Here is a 26,131-nt window from a genome sequence, read left to right on the forward strand (position 1 = left end):
ATGAATGGATAAAGAAACTGTGGTATATATTCACAATGGAATATTACTATGCATTAAAAGAGAATAAAATTATGGCATTTGCAGGTAAGTGGGTGGAGTTGGAGAATATCATGCTAAGTGAAGTAAGCCAATCCTAAAAAAACAAAGGCCAAATGTTATCTCTGATAAGTGGATGCTGATCCATAATGGGGGACTTGGGGAAAATGGAGGAGCTTCAATGGAGGAAAGGGGAGGGAGGGGTGGGGAGGGGCCATGGGGGCAGTAAAGATGGTAGAATGAGATGGACATCATTACCCTAGGTACATGTATGACTGCACGTATGGTATGATGCTACATCATGTAACCAGAAAAAATGAAAAGTTGTGCTGGAATTGTGTACAATTAGTCAAAATGCATTCTGCTGTCATATATACCTAATTAAAATTAATTAATTAATCAATTTAAAATTTCAATATCACTGGAGAGATGGTGCTATGTATGAATATATTACAAGCAAAGTAAGTATTTTGATCCAGAGGTTGCTAAAGGAGCAGACAAAAAGAAAGTCTACCTCGAGCTGCAGGGTCAAGTAAAATTTTCTGGGGGAGGTGACAGTCTGAGCTGAGTTTAAAGTAGGAAAAAGGAGTTCCTCATGTAAAAGGGGAGTAAAGTATATTCAAGAAAAAAGAAAAACTTTTATGAATGTCTGTAAATAACAAAATGCAAGGAGGATTCTAGTCATCTGTTAAGTTTATCAAATGCTTAGAATGTGAGTTAAGGAGTACCAATTAATGAAACTAAAGACGTAGACAGGAGCTAGATTTTGGAAGGACTTAGTATCCCATACTAAGGAGTTTGGATTTATCATAAAGGTGAGTGAGAACCATCAGAGAAATCTAAGCAAAACAGTGACATGAGAAGTTTTTTTTTTTTTTTTTTTTTTTTTTTTGCTTTAGATAGATAAATTTAATGAATAGGAGAATATATAGGTAAATAATGATAATAGCTGAGCATGATGGTACACACTTATAATTCAGGCCACTCTTGAGATTGAGGTGGAAGACCACTTGAACCCAGAATTTTGAGAGCCTGGGCACAATAGTGAGACTCTTAGAAGAAGAAGGAGGAAGAAAAAACAGGAGAAAGAGGAGGTGATGGAGTGGAGTTAGGGAACAAAAGGGACACATTCAAGAATTATTTAGCAGGTGTAAGTGCAGATGTGTGGTGGCTGTCTACATTTAGGATGAGAGAGGTGGGTGGTAGGACATAGGAAAACTCTTAGATTTTACGTTTTAGGGAATAGAAAGATGAGTGCAACTTAATAAAACAACATATAAGAGAAAGATCAGGTAAGGAGGCAAGATTATGAGGTCAGTTTCAGTCACATAAAATTTGAGGTGGCTTTGAAATTTCCAAGCAAAGATGTTCATTGAGCTGTTGGATATCTGGACTGGAGACAGATTTAAGCATACTTTCATAGAGATGATAAATGACACAATCACTGAGAGGTTACTCAACAGAGAGAACAATAAGTAAGATCAGAACTGCCAAGGATAGAATCCTAAAAAATACCAATGCTTGTGGAGTAAATGGGAAAACAGGAATAATTGAAGAAGACTGGAAAGCATTGCTCACAGCAATATTGAGAAAGTCAGAAAGAGAATCATGTCATAGAAGACAAGGGAGCAAAGTTTCCAGAAGGAAATGGTTACCAGTGTCAAATGCTGCAAATGTTTACTGAAGATAAAGGTGGAAAAGTGCCCAGTGAGTTTAAAAATTAACAAATTCTAGACAACCTTGTGAGCAGATTCAATTTCAGTTGAGTGAAGGAAATGGAATCAAACTGCTATAGGCTGAGGAATAGATAAGAAGTGAGGGACTCCAGGGATATTTCCTTGTGGCAGCCTCACAAATATTTTCTTTCATGAGCCCAAAGGAAATATTAAAGTATAGCTGCATCATTCATATATATATAAAAGTTCAAGTGGTCTTCCACCTCAATCTCAAGAGTGGCTGCATTATATATATATGTATATATATAATATACATAATATATACATGTATATATATATATATATATATACAATTTTATATATATAATTTCTTACCATTGCTTTTATTAAAGGATTTTCACCAAAAACAAATGAGAGAGGAGGCAATGAGTGAGTAATATTCTTCCAACTAGCGGTTCTATGAAGAAAGAAACAGTGCTAATCCAAGGGGCAGAGCTCAATGGAGGGGGTTGAGTTTAGTTTGTCTCTCTGCCTCCCACCCCCACCCCCCCTTTCTGAAAAGACTTAAACATTTTTAAATACTGATGGGAAAGACCAAAAGAAGGGAAGACAATGAAGATTCAAGAGACAGAGGGAATAAAAAATAAAACAGAGACCATAAGGAGGCAAAAAGAACTGGATCAGCAACAGAAATGAAAGCATGAGATTTGTTAAGATTGAGAAACCTCTCCCTACTGAAAAGAGAATGAAGGAAAGAAGGATGAAAGCCAATTCAGAGATGTTTATAGTGAGGACTGAGTTGTTAGGTCTAGGAAGTGGAGTAGGTCTAACATCATAATGCAATTTTATCTATGAAATTTTTATTAATGTAAACAAAAAAATTACAATTTGTTGTAGAAAACACAAAAGGTATAATGAAGAGAACCAAAATTATTTGTAAATATACTGCACAGAAAAATCTGTTAAAATTGAATTGCACCTGTTAAAGTAAGGATAGAAATAGTCGTATGCTTACTCCATTCAACACTATTTTGTTTCTATAAAAATAAATCTAAATTATTTCCTCTATTTTTAAAAATTTTTATTGGTTCTTTTTAGTTATACATGACAATAGAATATACTATGGCATAATTATATTTTTTTTTCTCAGAACTCCACCGGGAACTCCAAAGTAGCGGGCGCCTGAGGCAGATTCCCGGAGCAGGGTCCATATACAACTCAATTAATCCAGCATCACAGCAATTATATACAGCTTAACTCAAGTCATCATCTCAATGGTTCACTGGCGTCACCTTTCAACCATTCCCTCTGGCAATATGCCAGGCGTCATTCTGACTAGGCTGTGGATCTCAACAAATAACCAGTACTTCTAGACTCTGTTTGGGGGGAAAATTTGTTGGACTGGTGAGGGGCAATTTGTTTTAAGAATGTACCCACCATTGTTTGCTTCATATAGGTAATTTATAGCTAACATTAGCGTCCTAGAAAGGATTAAATGAAGAAGGGAGATATTAACTACACCTGTAATAAATTAAGATATGTGAGCTATAAATATTAATTTCCCATGACTTCTATGTCTTATTAGCTTAATGCTGCTATGTTTCCAAAGTATACCTTATGGCAGGAGTTTCAAAGTGAGCCACAGTGAATTTGTTCCATATTTGCTAGATATTTCAGAAAAGTAGATTTTGGTTTATTAGAAGAAAGGATATTTCTGACAGCTATCAGATAACTTCTTACAGAGATCTGAATTACTTGTCACTAGAATATTTAAGCACAAGTTTAGTGACAACAGTAACCTATCAATTCAAAATTAAGAGATATGAGAATCTCAAAAGTCAGTGGAGTTTTGTAGAGGAAATTCATGTAGAAGTCAGGGAGAGATTTAGACACTGATTTATAATACTTTGTATCTTATTTATTGCTAAAACTCAAATAAAGTCTTGACTCTCCCCATAATGGAAACAAAGAAAAACTGCCAATTTTTCAAAAATATTATGCTAATTTTGTATGCATATTTTCATAATATTGTACTAATGCCATTAAGCATAAATTTCACTACTACATTATAAAACAAGGAAACTATTTTTAAAATTAAATATGATTATTTAAAACTAATAAATTGGGTTGGGGATGTTGCTCAAGCAGTAGCGCGCTCGTCTGGCATGCGTGCGGCCCGGGTTCGATCCTCAGTACCACATACAAACAAAGACGTTGTGTCTGCCGAAAACTGAAAAATAAATATTAAAATTCTCTCTCTAAATAAATAAATAAATCTAATAAATTATGCTAAGTCAAAGTGAGCCAGGTAGGGAAAAAATTATCCACATTAGCAGGTGGTATGAAGGTTCAGCCTGGAATTCTCATGAAATGAATTCTGCCATTTAATTGATGGCCATAAAGGAGTGGAGAATAAAATACAATAACAGGTAAATAATAATCAGGAAATGGAACATAAAATATACTTGCCAGTAGGAGGGGAAATAGTGGATTTTGATATATACAAGGTGCACAAATTTAAACATACCTTGTCAAGATGATCTAGGTGGAAAAATATATAGCAGATATGATTAGTATAATGTGAACTTACATTCTTACAAATGTGAACTTGAGGGGGGATTGAGAGATAAAAGAACAAGAGTGAGGAGAATGCATGAATGAATGAGAATATCCTAGTAAAACAGATGAAAATGTGTAATGTCCCAATTAAATTACATCTGTATTGTTCTGACACTTTCCTCTTTATCTTCTTTTTATTTTCTCTTTCTGGAAACTGACCTTACTTCTGTTTTCTCCTTCTGCCATCTTCCACTTCTTTTTTACTTTATCTATTTTCTTTGCTAAGGATACCTAATGATGTCCTGAGATTATTTCTTAGCAACACTAGTTGTAAGGTCAGAAATCTCTTTTTTTTTTTAGAGATCTCTGATTTTGAGATCTCAGATCTCTGAGTATTTGTAGCAGTATATTTCAAGCAATGATTTTTCTTCCTTTGACAAATAATAAAATATTATGAAAGCTGGTATAAAGATAAATGATTAAAAGAAATACAAATAGCTATGACTAAATTCTAGCAATATATGATTCATAGATAAATCTTGCTTTCTATTTATGGGAACTCGGGATATGGGAAACTAACAAGTATATGACCCCAAATATTAACTAGTAATTTACACAGGTTGGAAGGGAAAAGTTCAAAATCCATTCTCACTTATCTCCTATATAAACCACTCACAATTTCAGCTCACCAGCTGCCTCTCATAAATGCAGTAGTCTTTAAGTGCAATTGGCAGACTGCATAGATTTCTACTTTCCTCACAAAATGGTGGATTGCATATTTATATTTACAAGAATTCTGTTCATCTTCTGCTGTTTTCTGACTATACATTGTGCACAACGTAAGAAACTCTTAATTGCTTTATTTCTATAGATATAAATGTAAAAATTAAGTAGATTCTGATTACAGAGTGAAGCAATGTTGTGGTCTTATGCAAATCGAAAGAAACATAATATTACAAGTAAAGTTTATGTTGTTAAAAATTAACAAATTTTAATGTATCTGACTTTTTAGTTTATTTTTAGAGGGTTTCAGTAATTTTGTCTTGAATCTAACATGCTTGTTTCTGAACTCTAAAACAAACATGAAATATGAAAAGTTCTATGGACTACTAACTAAAATTTTTACTTGTGCCAACATTAATGATTTTCAGCTACTTGCATTCAACACTTTGTTTTTCAGAATCTATAAAGATTGTTCTTTATTTTTCACAAAAATTTCAATATGCAATATGTTCAATAAAAACATGTACTTACTTGATAGAATTGAAATTATGTGAATCCCTAGAGATAGACAAAGAAATAAATGATATGATCATATCTGTTTATAAAAAGATCATAAAATATTTGCCGAGTTAAGAAGTCTAATTCTTTTTTTAAACATTGCCCATTGAAAATAGATTTCTTGGGTTGGGGTTATAGCTCAGTGGTAGAGCACTTGCCTAGCATGTATGAGGCACTGAGTTCAATCCTCAGCACCACATAAAAATAAATAAATAAAATAAAAACATGATGTCCATCTACAACTACAAAAAGTATTTAAAAAACAGATTTGTCTTAAATTTTTCTAAGCAGCACCATTTGACCCAATAATTCTGGTGAGGGATATCTGTAATGTTGGCTAGGGTAATCAATTAAGATGTAGTTTCCATGTTAGAAAATGAGAGAAACTTTTAAAGTACAGTATTGTGTTTTAACTTATAAAGTCCATTATGTTTTGTTTCTTTTAGCAATATATTTATATAGTCTGTCATTTTTACATTAGGAAAAAATATGATCTACCAAGGAAAATGGCTTCCTTTTAGGTTCTATATGCCTGACCTTATCACAGATATTTTTCCTTCTTGCCTGTCACCTCTAACACCAAACATACACAGATATTCAGGGGCCTGGGATTCCGACAATCTAAAATGTCACTCTACAAAGTCTTTTCTTTTTATTTAGGCTGGAAGACGCTCAAAATATTTCAGCTTTTCTTGGAATTATAATTGCTGTGCATGCTTATGGGTCCTTTGAATCATAGAAAACTTTTCTACTCATTAATTCTCAGAGTGTAGAGAACTTTTTCTCAGGTCAGACTGGGGAGGGGATACTGCAGTCATGTCATTGGCAAAATGACTCTCCATGGTAGCCCCAGAAATATAAAAAGTCATTAAGAGTTGTGATTGAAGTGCCTCTTATGCCAGTGGCCTACCACTGCTGTGACTATTTAAATTTACCTATCTAAATGAGTGCACTTGGGAGTGAAGGGAACACTATTAATAATTATTCCAGGATAATGGGCATAAAACAGAACTGTCCTTGCACAACAGTATTATATTTACTCTAGCTTTGGGTATATTGATTTGTTTTCTTTTAGTCAGAAGACAATACACAAATTTAGCCCCAAAGAACTTCTATGTTGCTGAGGGATTTTTGTTTCAAACATTAGATGTTCTTTTGACCATAATGCTATGTATTACTTTTTTAAAGCCATGATGTGAAAATCATCAGTTACAAAATAATAGAAAATTTGTTTGGATATTCATCTTCACTTTTTAAGCCTAGTACATGATAATATGATATTTAAACATTCTCAAAGTACCATAAAGTTGTATCCATTGTCTTTTAAAAAATTTTATGGGTGCATAAAAATTACACAGAGCAGTGGGTTTCATTTTGACATGTATGTATATATACATAACATTGTTTGATTGATTTCATGATTGTTTCTCTAACATGCAGAACTTGTCCTATGTGCAGTATTCAAATTTGAAGCATTTGTTCTATGCTGTTAAGGTATTTTTGAATTTTGTTATTTACAGCCAACTGTACATCTGTGACTGACTTTGATGATTGTCCAGGGAATATAACAGATTTCTGTCCAGAGAATATTGTTTGTGCATGCAAAGATGGAGAGCCTTTTTGCAAGTAAGTGTAATATATGCTGTAAAAGCAGTGCAAACCTAATGTATTGTAAAAAGTAATTCATATTGTTTTCATTTGTTTGCTACATTTAATGATGAATGTTTATTTTAAAATTATATTTTATTTAGTAATGGCTCCCACACATGTGAAAAAAATTGTTGTGTCTTCCTAAATTATATTAATATGGTGTTTAAAAATAGTATACTAAAATGTTAATAATTAAAATTGAGATGATTTATATTAACTCCAAAATTAGCAACATTCAAAACTGCTTTCTACAGACAGAATTTTTTACAGCTAAGTTACATGAATTAGTAAATAAACTGTTTACCATTCTAACAAAGAAGAATTTGAATGTGAATCATTTCATGCAATAGCTATAATCCAGACATGTGATATATGAATGAAATATTTTGCAAATCAAGATATATTTTAAAAGCTCTGTGATTGCTCTTCTTTATTTTCAGGTTCATTTTTTATAATACATGTGTTCTTTGAGCCATAAATACTTTTTCTTTTAAAATTTTTGTAGATATTTTATTTTTATAACCATATAAATGGCAGTGGGTGTGTCAAAGATGAAAGAGTTAGGGAAAAAATATAGCATAAGAGTAAGGAAGAGTGAATTTGTGAGAAAATAAGTATATATGGGGAGTTTTCCAGCATCTATGTCTTTTGAACTGAATTTTAACAATTGATAGTAGCATAGGCAAGTGTAAGCAAAGCCATGAAGGCTTGAGATACAATGTTTTTGAATGTAGGGGATAGGTTTCCTTTTTGAGTGGACCACAAACATCAGAATTTAGTCTTATTTATATCCAGCATCTAGCACAACATCTGGCACACAAAATATGTTCTGTAAGAGTTTTTCAAATTCATCAATCATACACTGGGAGATGTTGTTCAGCAGTGCAAAGTACTGGAAGCATTGAAGAGGATGAAAGTTATTTTTAAAAAGCCATTGAAGCTGGGTATGATGGTGCATGCCTCAAGCCCTATGTGGGAAGCTGAGGCAGGAGGATCATTTGAACCCATGCATTCACAACCACCCTGGGTAAAATAGTGAAACTGTGTCTCAAAAGAATAAAAAAGTCCTTAAATTTAGCATTTAGCAGTTGTTGATGATAATCTTTAGAATATCATTCTAAGATTGCGGTGGAGATGAAAACCAGAAAACAAAATTACATCCAAGGTGTGAGAAGTAAATACAATACCACAATACAGAAACATATATGTCAATTGTATTTTATTTATTTATTTATTTTAGTTATATACAACACCAGGATGCACTCAGGCATAAAGACAAAAGCATGGAACACAGACCACTCCAATTCAGTCCCGAGCACTCCCCAATCCCCTCCACTCCACTGATCCCTCTTCAATCCCTTTATAGTTTACATTTTAAAAATTAGTGTCTGTTTCAGTCAGATTTTTTGCTGCTGTGACTAAAAGATCCAACAAGAACAATTATAGAGGAGGACAAGTTTATTTGGGGGCTCATGTTTCATAGGTCTTGGTCCATAGACAGCTGGCTCTATTCCTCAGGGGCTCCAGATGAGGCTGAACATCATGGCAGAAGTGTGTGGTGGAGAGAAGCAGCTCAGAAAGTGATCAGAAAGGTGATCAGAAAGCAGAGAAAGAAACTCCACTCAATAGTTACAAAATATATGCCCAAAAGGTACACCACAAGATCCCTTTCCTCCAGCTACACCCTGCCTGCCTTCAGCTACCAGTTAATTCCATCAGGAAATTAATTTATTGATTGGGTTAAGAGTCTCATAACCCAATCATTTCTCCTCTAAACCTTCTTCTATTGTCTCACACATGATCTTTTCAAGTACACCTCACATCCAAACCATAACAGTGTCTTGTGGATACACCCCAGGCTGGGACCCAATGTGTCACATACATGCATGCACATACAAAAGTCTGATCAGATTCTTTCCATTATTTCTTTTTCCTGTTCCTTCTTCCTCCTCCTCAATTTCCTTGTTCTCCTCTACTGAGCTTTCTATTATTCTGATGAAATTCCCTCTCCTTTTATCCATTTCTCTCTTTCTTTTCTAAAAGAAAGAAATGATAATTTTTTACTATTTTGTAAAGTCATATTTGGAGGAATTCTGGAGGCTACTAATCAACATTTTGGCTAAAAGCTAATTACCCTTTACCTGTCTTCCTATTTGGGGGAGGGTACTGGTGATTGAACCCAGAGGAACTTTACCAGTGAATTACATCCCCAGCCCCTTTGTTATTTCTTATTTTGAAACAGAGTCTCACTAATTTACATCAAGCCTCGCCTCGCTAAGTTGCTGAGGCTGGATTTGTTTTCTTTTTCTTTTTTTTCTGGTTCTTCTTATTTTTGCCTGACAGTAGAATCCATTTTGACATAATTATAAAAGCATGGAATATATCTTGTTCTAATTCAGTCCCCAGTACCTCCCTTTCCCCACTGCTCCCTTCTCTTTACTGATCTTTCTGCCATTTACCTATAGTTATTTTTTAAATTAATTTCTTTTGGGTATACATGATGGTGAAATATGAATATACATTGTGATATATTCATATATGTACATAGGAATGTTATGTCAGATTCATTCCACTGTCTTGTCTTTATTTCATCTTTTCTCCCTTCCCTTCATTCCCCTTTGTCTACTACTTAGAACCTCTATTCTTTTTTTAACCCCCTACCTTATTGTGTTTTAGTTTTCCACATATCAAACATTCAACCTTTATCTTATGGGGACTGACTTTTTTCACTTAACATGGTAGTCTCCAGATCCATCCATTTACTGGCAAATGACATAAAATCATTCTTTTTTTTAAGGCTGAGTAATATTCCATTGTGTATATATACCACTTTTTCGTTATCCATTCATTTGTTGAAGGGCACCTAGATTGGTTCCATAGCTTAGCTATCATGAATTGTGCTGCTGTAAACGTTGATGCAGCTGCATCACGTAGTATGATGATTTTAATTCTTTAGGATAAATACCAAGGAGTGATATAGCTGGGTCATGTGGTGGTTCCATGCCTAGTATCTTGTGTAACCTCCATACTGATTTCCATAGTGGTTGTGCTAATTTACAATCTCACCAACAGTGTAAAAGTGTTCGTTTTTTTCTACATCCTCTCCAGTGCTTGTTATTTTTTGTATTCTTGATGACTGTCATTCTAATTGTATGAAATTGTAGTGTAGTTTTTATTTGCATTTCCTAATTTTTTCATATATTTCTTGCCACTTGTATTTCTTCTTTTGAGAAATGTCTGTTTAACTCATTTGTCTATATATTAATTGGATTATCTGATTTTTTGATATAAAATTTTTTGAGTTCTTATAATTCTAGATATTAATCCTCTGTAAGAAGAATAATGAGCAAATATTTTTCCCATTCTGTAGGTTCTCAGTTCATATTTCTATTTGTTTCCTTTCATTTATAGAAACATTTTAATTGATGCCATACCATTTCCTAACACTTGGTATTGTTTCCTGAGCTTTAGGGGTCCTATTGAGGAAGTCACTGCCTATGCCTATATGCTGGAGGGCTTACCCTGTGTTTTCTTTTGGGAATTGCATAGTTTCTGTTCTAATTTCTTCTATTCTCTAGGTTCTTTCTTAATGCTCTTGACTGATTCCTTTGCTGTGAAGAAGCTTTTTAATTTGGTGTTATCACATTCATTAATTTTTTTAAAAAAATTTAATTCTTCTGCTTTAGGAGTCTTGTTAAAGAAATCATTTCCTGAGCTGATGTGTTGGGGTATTGGGCCTGCATTTTCTTCTAGTAGATTCAGGGTTTCTGGTCTAATATTAGGTCCTTGATCCACTTTGAGTTGAGTTTTGTGCAGTGTGAGAGGTAGGGGTTAAATTTCATTCTACTTTCTAGTTTTTCCTGCACCATTTTTTTTAAAAAGGCTATCTTTTCTCCAATGTATGTTTTTGGAGCTTTTGTCAAGTATGAGGTAACTGTATTTTTGTGGGTTTATCTCTGTAATTTCTATTCTTTTCCATTAGTCTTCATACCTGTTCTGTTGCCAATACCATGCTGATTTTTTTTTAACCATTGCTCTGTTATATTCTGAAGTCTAGTATTGTGATGTGAGGCTGGTCTTGAACTTGCAAACCTCCTGCCTCCACCTTCCAGTCCCTGGGATTAGCAGTGTGTGCCACCATGCTTGACTCTAATTTTTATTATGATTATTTTCCTTATTTGTTTTAAAAGTCTACATTTATTAATTGCTGAATCATATTAACATTATGCCTATTTTAAAGTTTTTCTCCACCAAATTGTTTCAAACAAATTACTTCATCTTATTTTACTGGAAAATCTCAATGTGCAAAATACTTGTTCTGATCTTGAGGTGCCCCTGTACATAACTGTGTATGTGTCACTTTCTTTGGAAGTCTATGTTCTCAAACAACCTAGTAGTTTTGTGTGTGAATCAGCTTCAACGTGCCAGGAGAATTTACTGGGGAACTTACTGACAGAGGCATGGGCCTGGGTGGAAGTAAGCCCAGTTGGATCGCCACAATTTGGTTTAGAAGGAAGGGGATACATATGGGTTAGATCAAAGGTGACTTCATCTTAACTGGAATGTACCTAGTTTGTCTTAAGCTAATATCAAATAGTCAGGCACATTCCTAGAGTCACAATTCAGTTGTAAATCTCTCCATACAATTCTAACAGTTTTGCATGTTTACAATTTGCTGGGAAACTAAACAAAAATAACTGATTAGGGCTACTTTGGGGAAATCATAGTGATTATCAAGATGGCTGCAGTCATGTCAAATTGAATCCATGCATTCTACCCCCTGTAATCAGCTTTTACCATCTCACATGCCCCCCTCTTCCTCAATGTGCTCTGAGCCTGTGGAGGGTATTAGTATTTTGTAGGTGGTATTTTGAGGCCATTTATGTAGCTTGTAAGCAGAATTTATATCAGAAGTAGAGGCACCTGCATCAAATAAGAGACAAGTTAGGCAAATGAAAATAATTAATTTTCTAACCAGAATCCCAAGGAGCCAATGACCTGATATTTCTCCTAGAGAAGGTACAAAATCAGAAAATGTATTAACTTCTGTTTCCATAGGTTCTAGGGAAAACAGTGAAAAATAGCAAAATCATAGCTATAGATGGAAAAACAAATGTTTTGCAAAGACTTCTAAAGTTAAGCCTGTTCCATCCAGCAAGACAATACTGGTGGCATTATCTGTGTTATACAATACAGCAGTTGCATCTGGGCATTGATGGGGTGGAATTAACAACACATGATGGCCAACAGGATGAGTCCATGAGTGATTCCTAAAATGAATGACAAAATGGCATGCCCAACCAGGAGGCCAACTGTAGTGCCCTGGGGTATTTTCTTTAGACCACTAAAAGAATAAGCCCATGATCTGAGGTCCAGAGTTCAACAGGACCAATGGGGATAGAATTAGGAGGGCCAGAGTTACCTCACACTATAGCCCCAAACTGCCAACATACCCAGGAAGATCAAGCCACTGAATTATCTCCTCTCCTTGACTTATTAGATCCTGTGTTTGAAATACCATCACTTTCTGTACATGTGTCAACACTGGCAGTATTGCATATGGATGCAGAGATTGGACTCAGATTTTTTGGAGTAGGAGCCTGAGCCTCCAGGTGCTTATAAGTGGCAGGCATGCCAGATGTATGGGTATTTAAATTTATTAATACTTTTTCAAGGATTTCAGCACAGCTGGCCAAGGTGGGATTTGCCTACTAAGGCCATATATTTTGCTTTAGTGAACTATTCTTTCTTTCCACCAACACTGCTACCTGAGAATTAAATGGCACATAAAGTACCATGCCACATATGTTTGGGCCTAATTCTGGACACCATATCCTGTGAAATGAGTGCTCTGGCCGCTGTGAATCTGGGGCAGGTTCCTGTACATCATACTTCATTCTCAAGACCTTTGAAATAACAATTTGGTAAGAAATGCTTACATAAGGCCAGTAGACCATTGTTCACTTGCCATTGTGCAATCCACAATGTAAGGTCTTGGTACACTGCCCAATTATCAGTACAAACAACCAGTGGACATGGCTCATATGTTACTACCAGGCATACTACCAATAGCTCTGCCCATTTGTTATTCATGTTTTGCTCCATCTCAAAGCAGATAGAATCAGTGGCAGGTTTACTGCAGCAAGAATTCAGAAAATTGAGTTTCCCCTACTATACCCAACTGTATACCAAACATTCTCAGTTATAGAGCCCAAACCCTCTTTCACTTGTGAGATCATAGGCACTATGGTGAAAATTTGGTTTAGCAGTTTTACAGGTAATCAGGCCCAACGCCATCTACAGTGCAGGAGTCAATAAACTATTGTATGGTGCACAGCTTTGTTGTTAATACACATGATGTTATTTAGAGTAGGAATCTGGCACTATAGTGGGTTCAAGTCAGTAATGTAGGCCATCCAAAAGTTTTCTCTATCACCAAAGAAAATTTGATCAGTGGCTCCATCTGTAGTGGCATTGTGCACTGCTAGAAACTGCTGTTTTAAAGGTGAACATCTAGTGTCAGCTCCTTTCCAGAGCTGTGACCAAAAACTTAGTGGTAGCTTTTATCTTTGTTGTCTTTGCCAGAGAGCCCAACTCATACCATCCGCTATATAAATGACATCTAACTACATTGGCCCATCTGGTAAAGGGGTGCATAGAGTTAGTGCATGGGCTGTCAAAGTCTTTTCTAGGTTGAGATAGGCAAAGAATTGAGATAGGTGAGGTCTGCCAATAGTCCAGGAGTCTGACAAAAACCTGTACATTTTTGTCAGGGAATGGGGAGAGTCTGCACTTAATCTGCCATGGTGCTAATAGTAAAATTGGCCTTACCTCATCAGACCACCAACCCTACAAATTGCATGGATAGTCCAGGGCCTTGAATATTAAGATTGACAGCCTATTTTCTCTGATATAGGTGAGTACACATTGTACTGTGTCCTGTGACCGAATGTAACCTTTACCACTTAATGTTTTAGTCAGCTTTTTCTCCACTGTGACCAAAAAGAGCTGACAAGAATAATTAGAGGAGAAAAAGTTTATTTCCAGGCTCATGGTTTCAGAAGACCATAGATAGGGCTCCATTCCTTGGGGCCCTAGATGAGGCATAACACCATGGCAGAAGAGTTTCATGGAGGAAATAACTCAAGACATGACATTCAAGAAGCAGAGAGAAACTCCACTCACCTGATACAGAATATATGCACCAAGGGCATGGCCCCATTAACCAACCTCTTCCAGTCACAAGTACCTGCCTTCAGTTACCACTCAGTTATTCCCTACAAGGGGATTAATTCACTGGCTGTGTTAAGGCTTCCGTAACCCAATCATTTCACCTCTAAGCTTTTTTTCATTGTCTCACATATGAGCTTTTGGTGTATACCTAACATCTAAATCATAACATTCCACCCATGGCCCCCAAAAGCTCATGACCATCTCACAATGCAAAATACATTTACTCCATTTCCAAGAGTCCCCATAATGTCAACAGTTCCAAGATTTTCCAAAAGTCAAAGTCCAAAGATTCACTGAGATTCAAGGCAAACTCTGTGTGAGCCCTGTAAAAATCAAAAGTAAGTTACATATATCCTATATATAAAGGCACGTAGTAAACATTTCCCTGCCACAAGGAGTTGTAGGAGCATAGAATTAAGGCATGGGACAAAGCAAGACCAAAATCCAGCTGAGAAACAATTTCTGTATTTTCATGTACAGAATCTGGAGGACAAGGCACCTTAATGTTCTTTCCAAAGGGCTTGTGTAGCTCTGCCCTTAGTGCTTTGCTTGTTTCCACATACATGACCTTTCTGATGGCTTGTTTCTGATTGATTTCTGCAGCATTTCTTGGCAGATGTTCTACTGGACTACAATTTCTTAATCTTGGGGATTTCCACCGTAGCTTCAGCTTCCTCCTCATATCTCCACTCATCTCCCTATCTGCCTGCAGGGCTGCCTGCAGGAACTCTGACCCTGCTGCACTTTGCCTGGCCTCCCAGGCATTCCTTTGAAATCTCAGTGGAAGCCTCCATGACCCCTATCTCTAGCAACCCGCAATCCTGCTGAACCAGCACTACATGATTGCCACCAAAGTCTCTGGCCATTTCTAGCTGTAACCAGGCCTCCAGGAACTGTGACTTCAGTAGCCTCTGAGTGTCTGGGTAGCTGAACATGGTGAAACAACTTCCTAGGCCATCCTGTGCAAGCCGGACACCCAATGGTCTCTTGTCAGGAGAATTTTGTGTTCACTCCCTTGATCCTGAGGTGGACTTGGTCTTGAGAATTCCTAAGATACACTCAAGACATCTTTCTTATTGTCTCTGGGCAAAGTCTTTAAAATTTCTTTAGTGGCAGTAATGTCTTTAATAACTGCAACTTCCTTAGCCCCACCTTTCAAGTCCAATTATTCAAATCTTTCTGCTCCTGAATATCACAATAAACTTGGCTAAAAGCCACTAGCAATATCTATGCCATGCCTAAACACTATGCTGCTTAGAAATTTCTTCTGCCATATTAAAAGTCTATCACTTTCAAAGTCAGCTAAGGCTGATTTAAGTACTAAGAAAGTCTCAGGAAAAGGGCAAAACATAGACAATTTTTTTTTTGCCCAGAACATAACATGAATGGCCTCTTTCAATTACCAATAGGGTACTCCTTCTTTAATGTCAACACTTTTATTGATGTTCTAATCTGCCCAGCTCTAATCTCTGAGCCTACCCCATAAAAGTCCTGACCCCCATGCCTGTTTTGCCCCTCTCATCTATAGAGAGATGTACTTTTATTTGTCAGAGGTGACAAATATGTGTATCTCTGCCTGGTCTCCATCTTTCATTCCTCAATTGCCTGTCTCCCAGTTCCTTGCTTTACTTTCACATATAGAGCACAATGTTTTGTATCTCTGGTTGTATACTAAGTTTATTCACACCATTAGTGTTTTCATACATGTACTTATTAGGGTAATGATGTCCATCTCATTCCACCATTTTTCTTCCCCCATGCTCCCTCCCTTCCCTTCCCACCCCTTTGTCCTATCTAGAGTTCATCTAATCCTCCCATGCTCCCCCTCCCAACCCCATTATGAATCAACCTCCTTACATCAGAGAAAACATTTGGCATTTGTTTTTTTTTTGTTGTTGTTGTTGTTGGATTGACTAACTTCACTTAGCATTTTATTTTCCAACTCCTTCCACTCACTTGCAAATACCACGATTTATTATCTTTTATTGCCGAGTAATATTCCATTGTGTATATGTGCCACACTTTCTTTATCCATTCATCAACTGAAAGGCATATAGATTGGTTCCACAGTTTAGCTATTGTGAATTGTGCTGCTGTAAACACTGATGTGGCTGTGTACCTATAGTATGCTGCTTTTAAGTCCTTTGGGTATAGACCTAGGAGTGGGATAGCTGGGTCAAAAGGTGGTGCCATTCCCGGTTTTCCAAGGAATATCCATATTTAGTCAGCTTTTTAACCACTGTGACCAGAAAGACTTGACAAGTTGAGAAGGAAAAGTTTATTTGGGGGGTCATGGTTTCAGAAATCTCAGTCCATGGAGAGCAAGTCGCATTCCTTGGAGTCTGAGATGAGGAAGAATATCATCGTGGAAGAGTGTGGTGGCAGTATTTCTCATTATCAAATTCATTTCCTGTCTGAGAAATGCTATACCCTTCTATGTTACAGTCTCATTTTCTGGGCAGTCACACACAAGGTAGTGGTTTAGAAATGTTTGCAATATCTAGCAATTCTGTAGCATAGTATTATTCTGGACAGTTATAGTTTCTTGAATGGGAGATCCCCCCACCCCACAACTGCATATGCTGTGCTTTTGCTTTGTGTTGCATTAATGGTCAAGAAAAAAGCAAAGCTCACAGGCAGGAGGAGGAGTACCTGTCCTCTTTTACTTCAAAGTCAGATTCTTCCTCAACCTCCTTCTCCCAGGGATTGGAATTCTTTGCATCTCCTTCTGATCTTGAGATAACATCTCTCACCTGTTTACAATTCCAGTTCTTCCTCCTATTACACAAGGGACAAGCTGGAGTTTCAATTTTGTTTTTCCTTTTTCTCGGCCAGGTTATAGACTAAGAGGAAGAGAGATGCATTTCTCTTTCACGTTGTAACTCGTCTATTTATATTTTATTCACTACCAGCTGGCCAAACCATATATTAAATATATTTAGTAATAAAATATATTTATTTTATTACATGTATGAAAACACGAATGGTGTGAATATACTTTGTACACAACCAGAGATATGAAAAATTGAGCTCTATATAGATGGCCAAATGACTGCCCAAAATAATGACCATCCCACTGCAATGGAAAGAAAGTACCCTTTCTTTTCAGGTTAGGATAAATGACATTGAACAAACAGATGCTCTGAACCCAGTTGAGGTATCCCTGTACTCATGCAGAAGGCTGCAGATATTTAATATGAGATACTCCCCATCCAAAGGAATTATGTGACCAACTTGGAACTTCTCATACAGATGCTTCCATCCCCTTTCCCATTTCATACTCTTCCTCACTGGCTTGCCAATTCTTCCAAAATAACCCAGTTCTTATATGTGAATACTGGATACAAGGTGACATGAGACTGAGGAAAGAGAGGAAAACAAAAATCAGATTGCATAAAGTGAAATGCATTGGGGGACTTAATGACAGAACCATGGACCTGGTCTGCAGCAAGACCAAGTGGATCCACTCAATTTGGATCAGAAGGAGGGGCATAGGTTAGACAAAAATGACCTTATTTTAATTGGATGTACATGGTTCATCTTAAGCTAATATACATACTCAGACACATTCCAGGAGTCAGAGTTCAGTTGTAAAATTTACCATACCACTCTAACAGTTTTGCCTAATTATAGTTTACTAGGAAACTATGTAGGAAAAAATAAGATTAATCTGTAACAATCATGGTGGTTATGACTCAAGTTGGCTGCAATCTTGTCAAGCTAGACCCATACATAGTGACAAGATAATTTTTATTACTAAATATATTTAATATATGGTTTGGATCAGTTGTTTTAACATTATCAATCAGTTAGACATTAATAAATCAGGATTAAATATATCAAACTATATGACATAATCATTTTAAAATCTTAAAATATTTTAATAATATTTCTTAAATTTACCAAAGACACATATATCACCACCACTATCCATGATATGACACACAGATCTCACACACACACATACACACATGTACACACACGAACACAAAGATGTTCCAAATAAAAAAGTAAAAAAAAGCCAAATTGAAAATATATTTGAAGATAGACAACTTAATAACATTGGCAAAACTGAGAACACATGTCCAATATGTACTTTTGGTTCTGACAGTTAATATATCCTCCAACCAATGTTCACACATACCGATGTGCAAAAATAAAAAGGCCAACTACTTATGAGTTGTTGGTCAAAGGATACAGCATTACACTTACATAGGAGGAATAAGTTCAAGAGATCTATTGTACAGCATGGTGAGTATAGTTAATGAAAAATACCAAGAAAGTGGGAGATTAGTTGTACAGCATGGCGAATATAGTTAATGCAAAATACCAAGAAAGTGAATATTAAGTGCTTTCACCAAAAAAAAACCCTTTCTGATGACATTCATATCATAATTAGCTAGATATAACCATTCCACAATGTATATTTGTATACTTGAAAACATCATGTTACACATGATAAATACAATTTTTTCTGTCATTTAAAAATAAATATATTTCACAGTTATTCTGGCACAATCAATGTAAATATTTACATTTACAATGTAAATATTTACATGTAATTAAATATAATCAAATTTTAAAAATAAATGTATTCAATATAAAATTTCATTTCATACTGGTGATAGAAAACAATTATATATATAATTATATATTTTATATATTTTAATATATGTATAATATTTATGAAATATATATCTATATATATATAGTATATATATATATATATATATATATATATATATATATATATATACACATCCATCCCAGGATTATTGATGTGTGAATTGAATAGGATAAAATATTTAAACTTCCCAAAATAGGAATTGGCTCCAAATGTAAGTTCATTTCTTCTCACTGCTTTCAGTTCTTATCTTACTTAACCCACCAGCAGCACTTAACATTGGTCATTGTGTTCTCTTCCTTGAATTTTCACTTGGCTTCCAGGACATTCCCTTTTATGTTTTTTTTTTTTTTTCCTTCTACTTCACTGTCTACTTCTGATTTATTTTGTACTTAATGCTACAATATCCCAGTCCCTGGTATTCTTCATCTGCACTCTCTCCTTTGGTTATCTATCCAGTCTTATGACTTTAAATATCATCTATGTGGGAAAATTCCTACTTCCAGACTCAGAGACGTAGCTGCCTACTCACCATCTTCATTTGTATATCTAAAACCCATCTCAAAATAAGCAAGTACAAAAAACATCTGAATTCCCACAACTGCCACAAACTATTTTCAGTCTTTCTCACCAAAAACTTTGAAATCATCCTTCATTCTTCCTTTTCATGCCTGGCCACTTACTGTTCCTCAGTAAATCCTATTGGTTATCTTTAAAAAGATAACAGAAATCAACCACTTCTCATCTCCATCTTCACTGCTTTCATCCTGGCCAAAGCTGTCATCATCTCTTGCCTAGATTACTGAATATTTTTGTGATCTTTCTCCTTGTTTCTCCATGGAAAAAGATCTTTTACCCTACAGTCTACTTTCAATTCAAAATCCCAATGAAATTTCTCCCAGAAATATAAAAAAAAAATCTGAAATTCATATGGAAACACAATAGCCAAAGTAATGTTGAGCAAAAAAGAACAAAGCTGGAGATATCATACTACCTGACTTCAAAAATATACTACAAACCTATACCAATCAAAACGGCATAGTCAGATAGGCCCCAACTTCTTTAACAAGACTTCTAAAGTGCAAGAAATAAAATCAATAATTAATAAATGGGATGGATTCAAACTAAAAAGCTTCTTCTCAGCAAAAGAAACAATCATTGGGGTGAAGAGAGAGCTTACAGTATGAGAGCAAATTTTATCTGATTAGCACATCAGATAGAGTGCTAATCTCCAGGATATATAAAGAACTGGAAAAACATAATACCAAAAAAAAAAATCAAATCAATAAATGGGCTAAGGAACTGAACAGACACTTATCAGAAGAAGATATATAAGCAGTCATCAAATATATGAAAAATTTGCTCAATGACTTTAGTAATTAGAGAAATACAAATAAAAACTACTCTAAGATTTCATCTCACCCCAGTCACAATGGCAGTTATCAAGAATACAAGCCATGGGCTGGGACTGAGGCTCAGGACTGGGGCTGTGGCTCAGCGGTAGCGCACTTGCCTGGCATGTGTGAGGCACTGGGTTTGATTCTCTGCACCACATATGAATAAATAAAATAAAGGTCTACCAACAACTAAAATATATTAAAAAAAATACAAGCCATAATAAGTATTGGAGGGGATGTGGGGGAAAAGATACACTCATACAAATTATAGAAATTTTTATGTGAATATACACCATGCCAGTTTTTAGTCTGTGTACCAGAGAAAAAAATTGGCTTTATTTGGCAGAGTTCCATGGCTGTGTGTGTGTGTGTGTGTGTGTGTGTTTGTGTATATATATATATATTTCTGTGAAATAAAGGAGCAAAATCTGGAGTCATGACAAAAATGGGGGCAGTCATATTCTCACCTTCTCATGTTTCTTCTTGCATTTGCTATAGAGTGGCAAGTAGTATGTAAACCTGCATTCATCTCTGTATGAATGGATGGGGGGTGACACTCAGCCTGCAATTATAGAACTGGTAGCTTAAGCTGCTTTGAACACTTTTCATAGCACCAATAATAGATATAGAACATCCACAGTTAATAAAGGTATAAGGTATAAGCAGTGGGTAGATGTGGATATTTTTTTTAAGTAGCCTTGAGAAAACCATTCTGGTTGAGAGTCTCTCTCTCTTTCTCTCTCTCTCTCTCTCTCTCTCTCTCTCTCTCTCTCTCTCTCTCTCTCCCCCCCCACCTCTCTCTCTCTCTCTCTCTCTCTCTCTCTCTCTCTCTCTCTCTCACACACACACACACACACACACACCTCTTTTTCAGATGTAACTAAGTGCCACATCTTCATTAGCTAATGGTTGGAAAATCCTGACAGCTTTCAACATGCTGACTCAATGTGTTTAAAAATGTACTTTTAGAATGCTTGCTCAAGTGGAAAATGGGACAACAAATCTCTTGAGGGCCTTAAAGAGAAACCTCATGGTTGAATAACAATGAAATGTTGGATTCACTCAGAGGAGTCAAAATGTGGTTTTCCCCCTAATTTGTAAGCTTTTTCTATTTCTATTATCTTTAGATGTCCAAACTTCAGAGGCCGGTGGGGAAACTATTGGTTCATGGGAGCTAAATGTGACCAGCTCTGGAATACCCTGGATCTGATTTTAGTAGCAACATTGCCTGGAATAGGATTGGCTTTAATAGTTGGTGTGACAATCCAGACAATCCACTACTGTAAAAAGAAATCAAAGAAGAATTTAGATAATAACCGGTAAGAAATTTCCAAATACCACTGAAAATAATGGGAAATCTCTTGTGAGATCAGCAAACGAATCAAGAAATAATATCATTGATCAAGTATTCAAATGGTATGTTCTCTCATATTCATCAACATTTAACTAAATTCTAGCAAATTCAGATTAACACTGCCAAACTAGACATATTTTGTTCATGATATAGATATAGAGCAAAAACTGGGAAATCCTTTCCTGCAATAAAAACCTAAAAAACAAGTGTAATTCACAAAATAATTGTCTTATCTCAATGCTTTGTTTCCACCTAGGCAGTATGTGCGTACATATAGAATCGGGGTGAGGGGAGGGAGGCTGCTGTGCCAGTACTTCCTATTTAGTCCCAAATCCCAGCAGCAATGACAGAAATGGAAAGAGGAAACCAATAGATTTCTCTGTAATCTTATTCTATCTTGGGTAAGTCTCTTCACCTCACTGGGCTTTAATTTCTCCATCTATAAAGTAGGGATGGTTATAATCATGACTATTCACTTCACATAGAGGGTGAGAATAATACTGAGAGCAGCAGTCATTTGTTGAGGGTTTATTATGTGTTTCAGTCTGGATTGCAAATGTTTTACATTTAACAATCGATGTATTCCTCTCAACAATACGACTAAGTACTGATAAAATTATTGAGATCCAAAGAGATCTAAAATTTGGCCAAGGTCACAGGGATAAATCTGAATACTAGAACTAGGTCCATGGTATGCTATGAAATCTAATTAGATAAAACAGTGTTTTGAAAGCTGCAATGCCCTGCTGCATTCCCTTTATTTCTTTTTTTAGAAGTAAACTGTACTCTTTTTACTTTTCACGGCCTTAAAATGATAAAGATATGATGTGTAAGTACCAATAGAGTAAAATCTCCTAAATTTTATGTCAGTTAATTCAAATTGGCATCAAGTTTAAAGTAGTGACAAGATAATGTTACCTTCTATGTATTAAAAGAACAGGTTGAAATATTTATTTAAAATTTAAAGTGTCTGTTACTATTAGCCTCAAATGCCTAAGAATAGGCTTGCAATTTATAATAAAGTCATTAGTTTGAACAGCCTTAGATATTTGTCTCTAAGGGAAGAGAGAAAAACTCTCCATTTTGTCATTTCAAAATCATAATTCTTTCGTACCATTATTCCATGTTCTTTAAAGCAATATATATATATATATATATATATATATATATATATATATATATATATATATAATAATATTAGTGCTAATAAATTAAATTTTATGTTTACATCAATTTGAAGAATTTCATGTCACCATTTGACATAGATTGATACCCCCCCCCGAGATAGTAAAGAATCATCTTAATTAGAAAACATACTTATAAACACTCTAAAACTAGTTTTTGTAGTTTTCCTATGCCAAAGTTTTCTTTTCCTTTTTTTAAATTGCTTTTATTTTTAAAATGCATGTCAGTGGAATGCATCACAATTCTTATTACACATATAGAACACGATTTTTCATATCTCTTTTTATATATAAATATGTTCACACCAATTCATGTCTTCATACGTGTACTTTGGATAATGATGTCCATCACATTCCACCATCATTGCTAACCCCCTGCCCTGTCTCTTCTCCTCCCACCCCTCTGCACTATGTAGAGTTTGTCTATTCCTCCCATGCTCCCTCTCCCTATCCCACTGTGAATCAGCCTCCTTATATCAAAGGAAACATTCAGCATTTGTTTTTGTTTTTTTGGAGTTGGCTAACTTCACTTAGCATTATCTCCTCTAACTCTGTCCATTTACCTGCAAATGCCATGATTTTATTCGCTTTTATTGCTGAGTAATATTCCATTGTGTATATATGCCACATTTTTAATCCATTCATCTACTGAAGGGCATTTAGGTTGGTTCCTCATTTTAGCGATTGTGAATTGTGGTGCTGTGTCCCTGTAGTATGCTGTTTTTAAGTCCTTTGGATATAGATCTAGGAGAAGGATAGCTGGGTCAAATGGTGGTTCCATTCCAAGTTTTCTAAGTAATCTCCATACTGCTTTCCATATTGGCTGCACCAATTTGCAGTCCCACCAGCAGTGTATGAGTATACCTTTTTCCCCAAATCCTCACCAGAACTTATTGTTGTTTGTCTTTATAATAGCTGCCATTCTTTTCTACAACAGTTTTTTTTTATTCCAATTCTCTCACTTCTACTGACTTGCTGTGACTGAGTGGATCCCTTAGGTAGTTTCCTCCTTAATAGAAAGTGGAGTAGACAAAAGGGAATGAAGGGAAGGGAGGGAAGATGGGAAAAGGAAAGAGCAGAAAAAATCTGATAACTTTCCTATGTACATATATGAATATAACACAGTTAATCTTAACAACATGTACATTCACAAGAAATTTTAAAAATAACTGGGTAAATAGCATAAATATTAGTAGAGGGAAAGGAGCAGGGGTTGGGGGAGGGAAGGGAAAGGAGAAATACTGGGGATTGAATTAGAATAAGATATATTCCTTGCTTGTATAAGTATACCAAAATTTATTCTACTGTCATGTACAATGAAAAGAACCAATAAAAAGAAAAAAAAAGAGGGCCTGAGGTTGTGGCTCAGAGGTAGAGTGCTCGCCTAGCATGTGCAAGGCCCTGGGTTCGATCGTCAGCACCACATAAAAATAAATAAACAAAATAAAGGGATTGTTTCCAACTACAACCAAAAAATAAATATTAAAAAATAAGCAAAATGGGAAGCTTGATTATAAATCAAGATAATAGAAGTGTTCCCAAAAATTTGGGCTGATTTATAAGCTTATTGAATAAAAATTGAGCTGCCTTATTTTATTCCAATTAAATATGTTTTAATTTGAGCTCCTTTGTATTTTCTCCACCATTCTATGAATTGTTACTTGACAAAGTGAATCCAAACATACTCTGGGATATTGCTTAGTATAATGGATAAAGTAAAATTCATCAAACTACTAAGAGTGGGGCTCATGAATCACTATGTGTTTTATGGGAATTTTCTTAAAATATCTCAGCCTCAGGTTTCTCATCTTCAAAATATAATTAACTCCTAGACTTTTTGTAAGTATTCAAAGAAGATAATGTAACTCTTTTGAAATAGTCTCAAATTAGCTTTCAATTGCATGAAAATAAGATGGATGGATCCAGGGTTGAATAGATGAACAGATACATTTAAAACAAGTATAGTAAAAATGGTGGAATATATATGAGCATTCACTGTAAAATTCTTTCAACTTTGATATATGCTTAAAAGTATTTTATAATAAAATTTTGGATAAAGTCAGTTCATGTTAAGTTTCCCACAAATTTTAACTATCGTTTTTGCTTTCTCATGGTTACAGTCTTAAAACTCAAACAAACATCCTGTATTGTCAAAAAAGTTCATTAAACAAGTGATTTACAGACAATTAAGCAACTGCTCTATCTTTATTGTGTGTTTTATCCTTTTAATATTTCAGAGAACAGAAGAGTTTGTCTGGACTTCGACCTCAGCATAATTCTGCATATGTTTTCGAAACTAATTTGAGGCCTCCTCAACCTGATCAAGACCAGGTAAACACTGAAACCCATTTAACAAATGAACTAAATTTACAGAAGACATTAGAGAGAAAAACCTTGGATAAATAAAAAGAAACTTGTAGATTAAAGCAGTAGTCAGAGAGAATAACATGGAGTATTATCCGAAGATCAAATTACGCAAATATGGAATGGTTGATGTCAGGATATACACAAGAGTAGAGGCCAAGCCTGGGGCAATTACACTGTGAATGATCATTATCTCTCCCGCCCATTGTTTGTTTCCAAGTAAAATCAAGTTAAAAGAGATATCAAAGGCAGCCTTGGTGAAAGTTAAACACATATCAAAGAGAAAGTCCTTAAAAGAGGACCAGATAGATGAAGAAGAGGAAAAAGAATTTGAATCCTTTGAATAGAGTAGCTCAGACCCTCCAAAGGAAAATTCTTGTGGGGAATCTCTGCAATTCACTGTACTTTAGAATCATCTCTGAATAGGGTGTAAAGGGTCTGGGTGTTATAGTACACCACAAGTACCAGAAGCAGAAGCAACAGTAATTTAAATCAAACAAATCACAAACAAGGTAACACAAAACCATGTGTTATAGTTTATTAAGTTCTAGAATATGACCAATTATGATCTCTATATTTTAAGGAAGTAAGACCTCCATTGAGATTAAAGAATTCAAACCTAAGCATAATCCTACATGTTCTGTATATGGTACCATCTTAATAACGTCAAGGCAAGGTAAACATTGAAATATGTAAAGGTTAAAATAAAGTATTATTGAACCGATAGTGGTCAGATACTTTTTACCAGAAGTCAAAACAATAAATATTTTGAC

General features: G+C 35.3%; 1 protein-coding gene across 1 annotated transcript in view; it reads left to right on the forward strand.

The window, feature by feature from the left end:
- Window positions 1-5,034: 5,034 nt before the first annotated feature.
- The window catches only part of LOC139703139 (uncharacterized), a 73,669-nt gene continuing 52,572 nt past the window's right edge, over window positions 5,035-26,131 (forward strand). The window contains exons 1-4 of the mRNA XM_071606074.1: window positions 5,035-5,110; window positions 7,073-7,178; window positions 21,584-21,775; window positions 25,232-25,325. Of these exons, the coding sequence (XP_071462175.1) occupies window positions 5,035-5,110; window positions 7,073-7,178; window positions 21,584-21,775; window positions 25,232-25,325 (468 nt within the window). The remainder of the gene's footprint in view (window positions 5,111-7,072; window positions 7,179-21,583; window positions 21,776-25,231; window positions 25,326-26,131) is intronic.

Source organism: Marmota flaviventris, chromosome X (genome assembly GCF_047511675.1).
Source record: "Marmota flaviventris isolate mMarFla1 chromosome X, mMarFla1.hap1, whole genome shotgun sequence".
In the NCBI taxonomy this organism is placed as follows: Eukaryota; Metazoa; Chordata; class Mammalia; order Rodentia; family Sciuridae; genus Marmota; species Marmota flaviventris.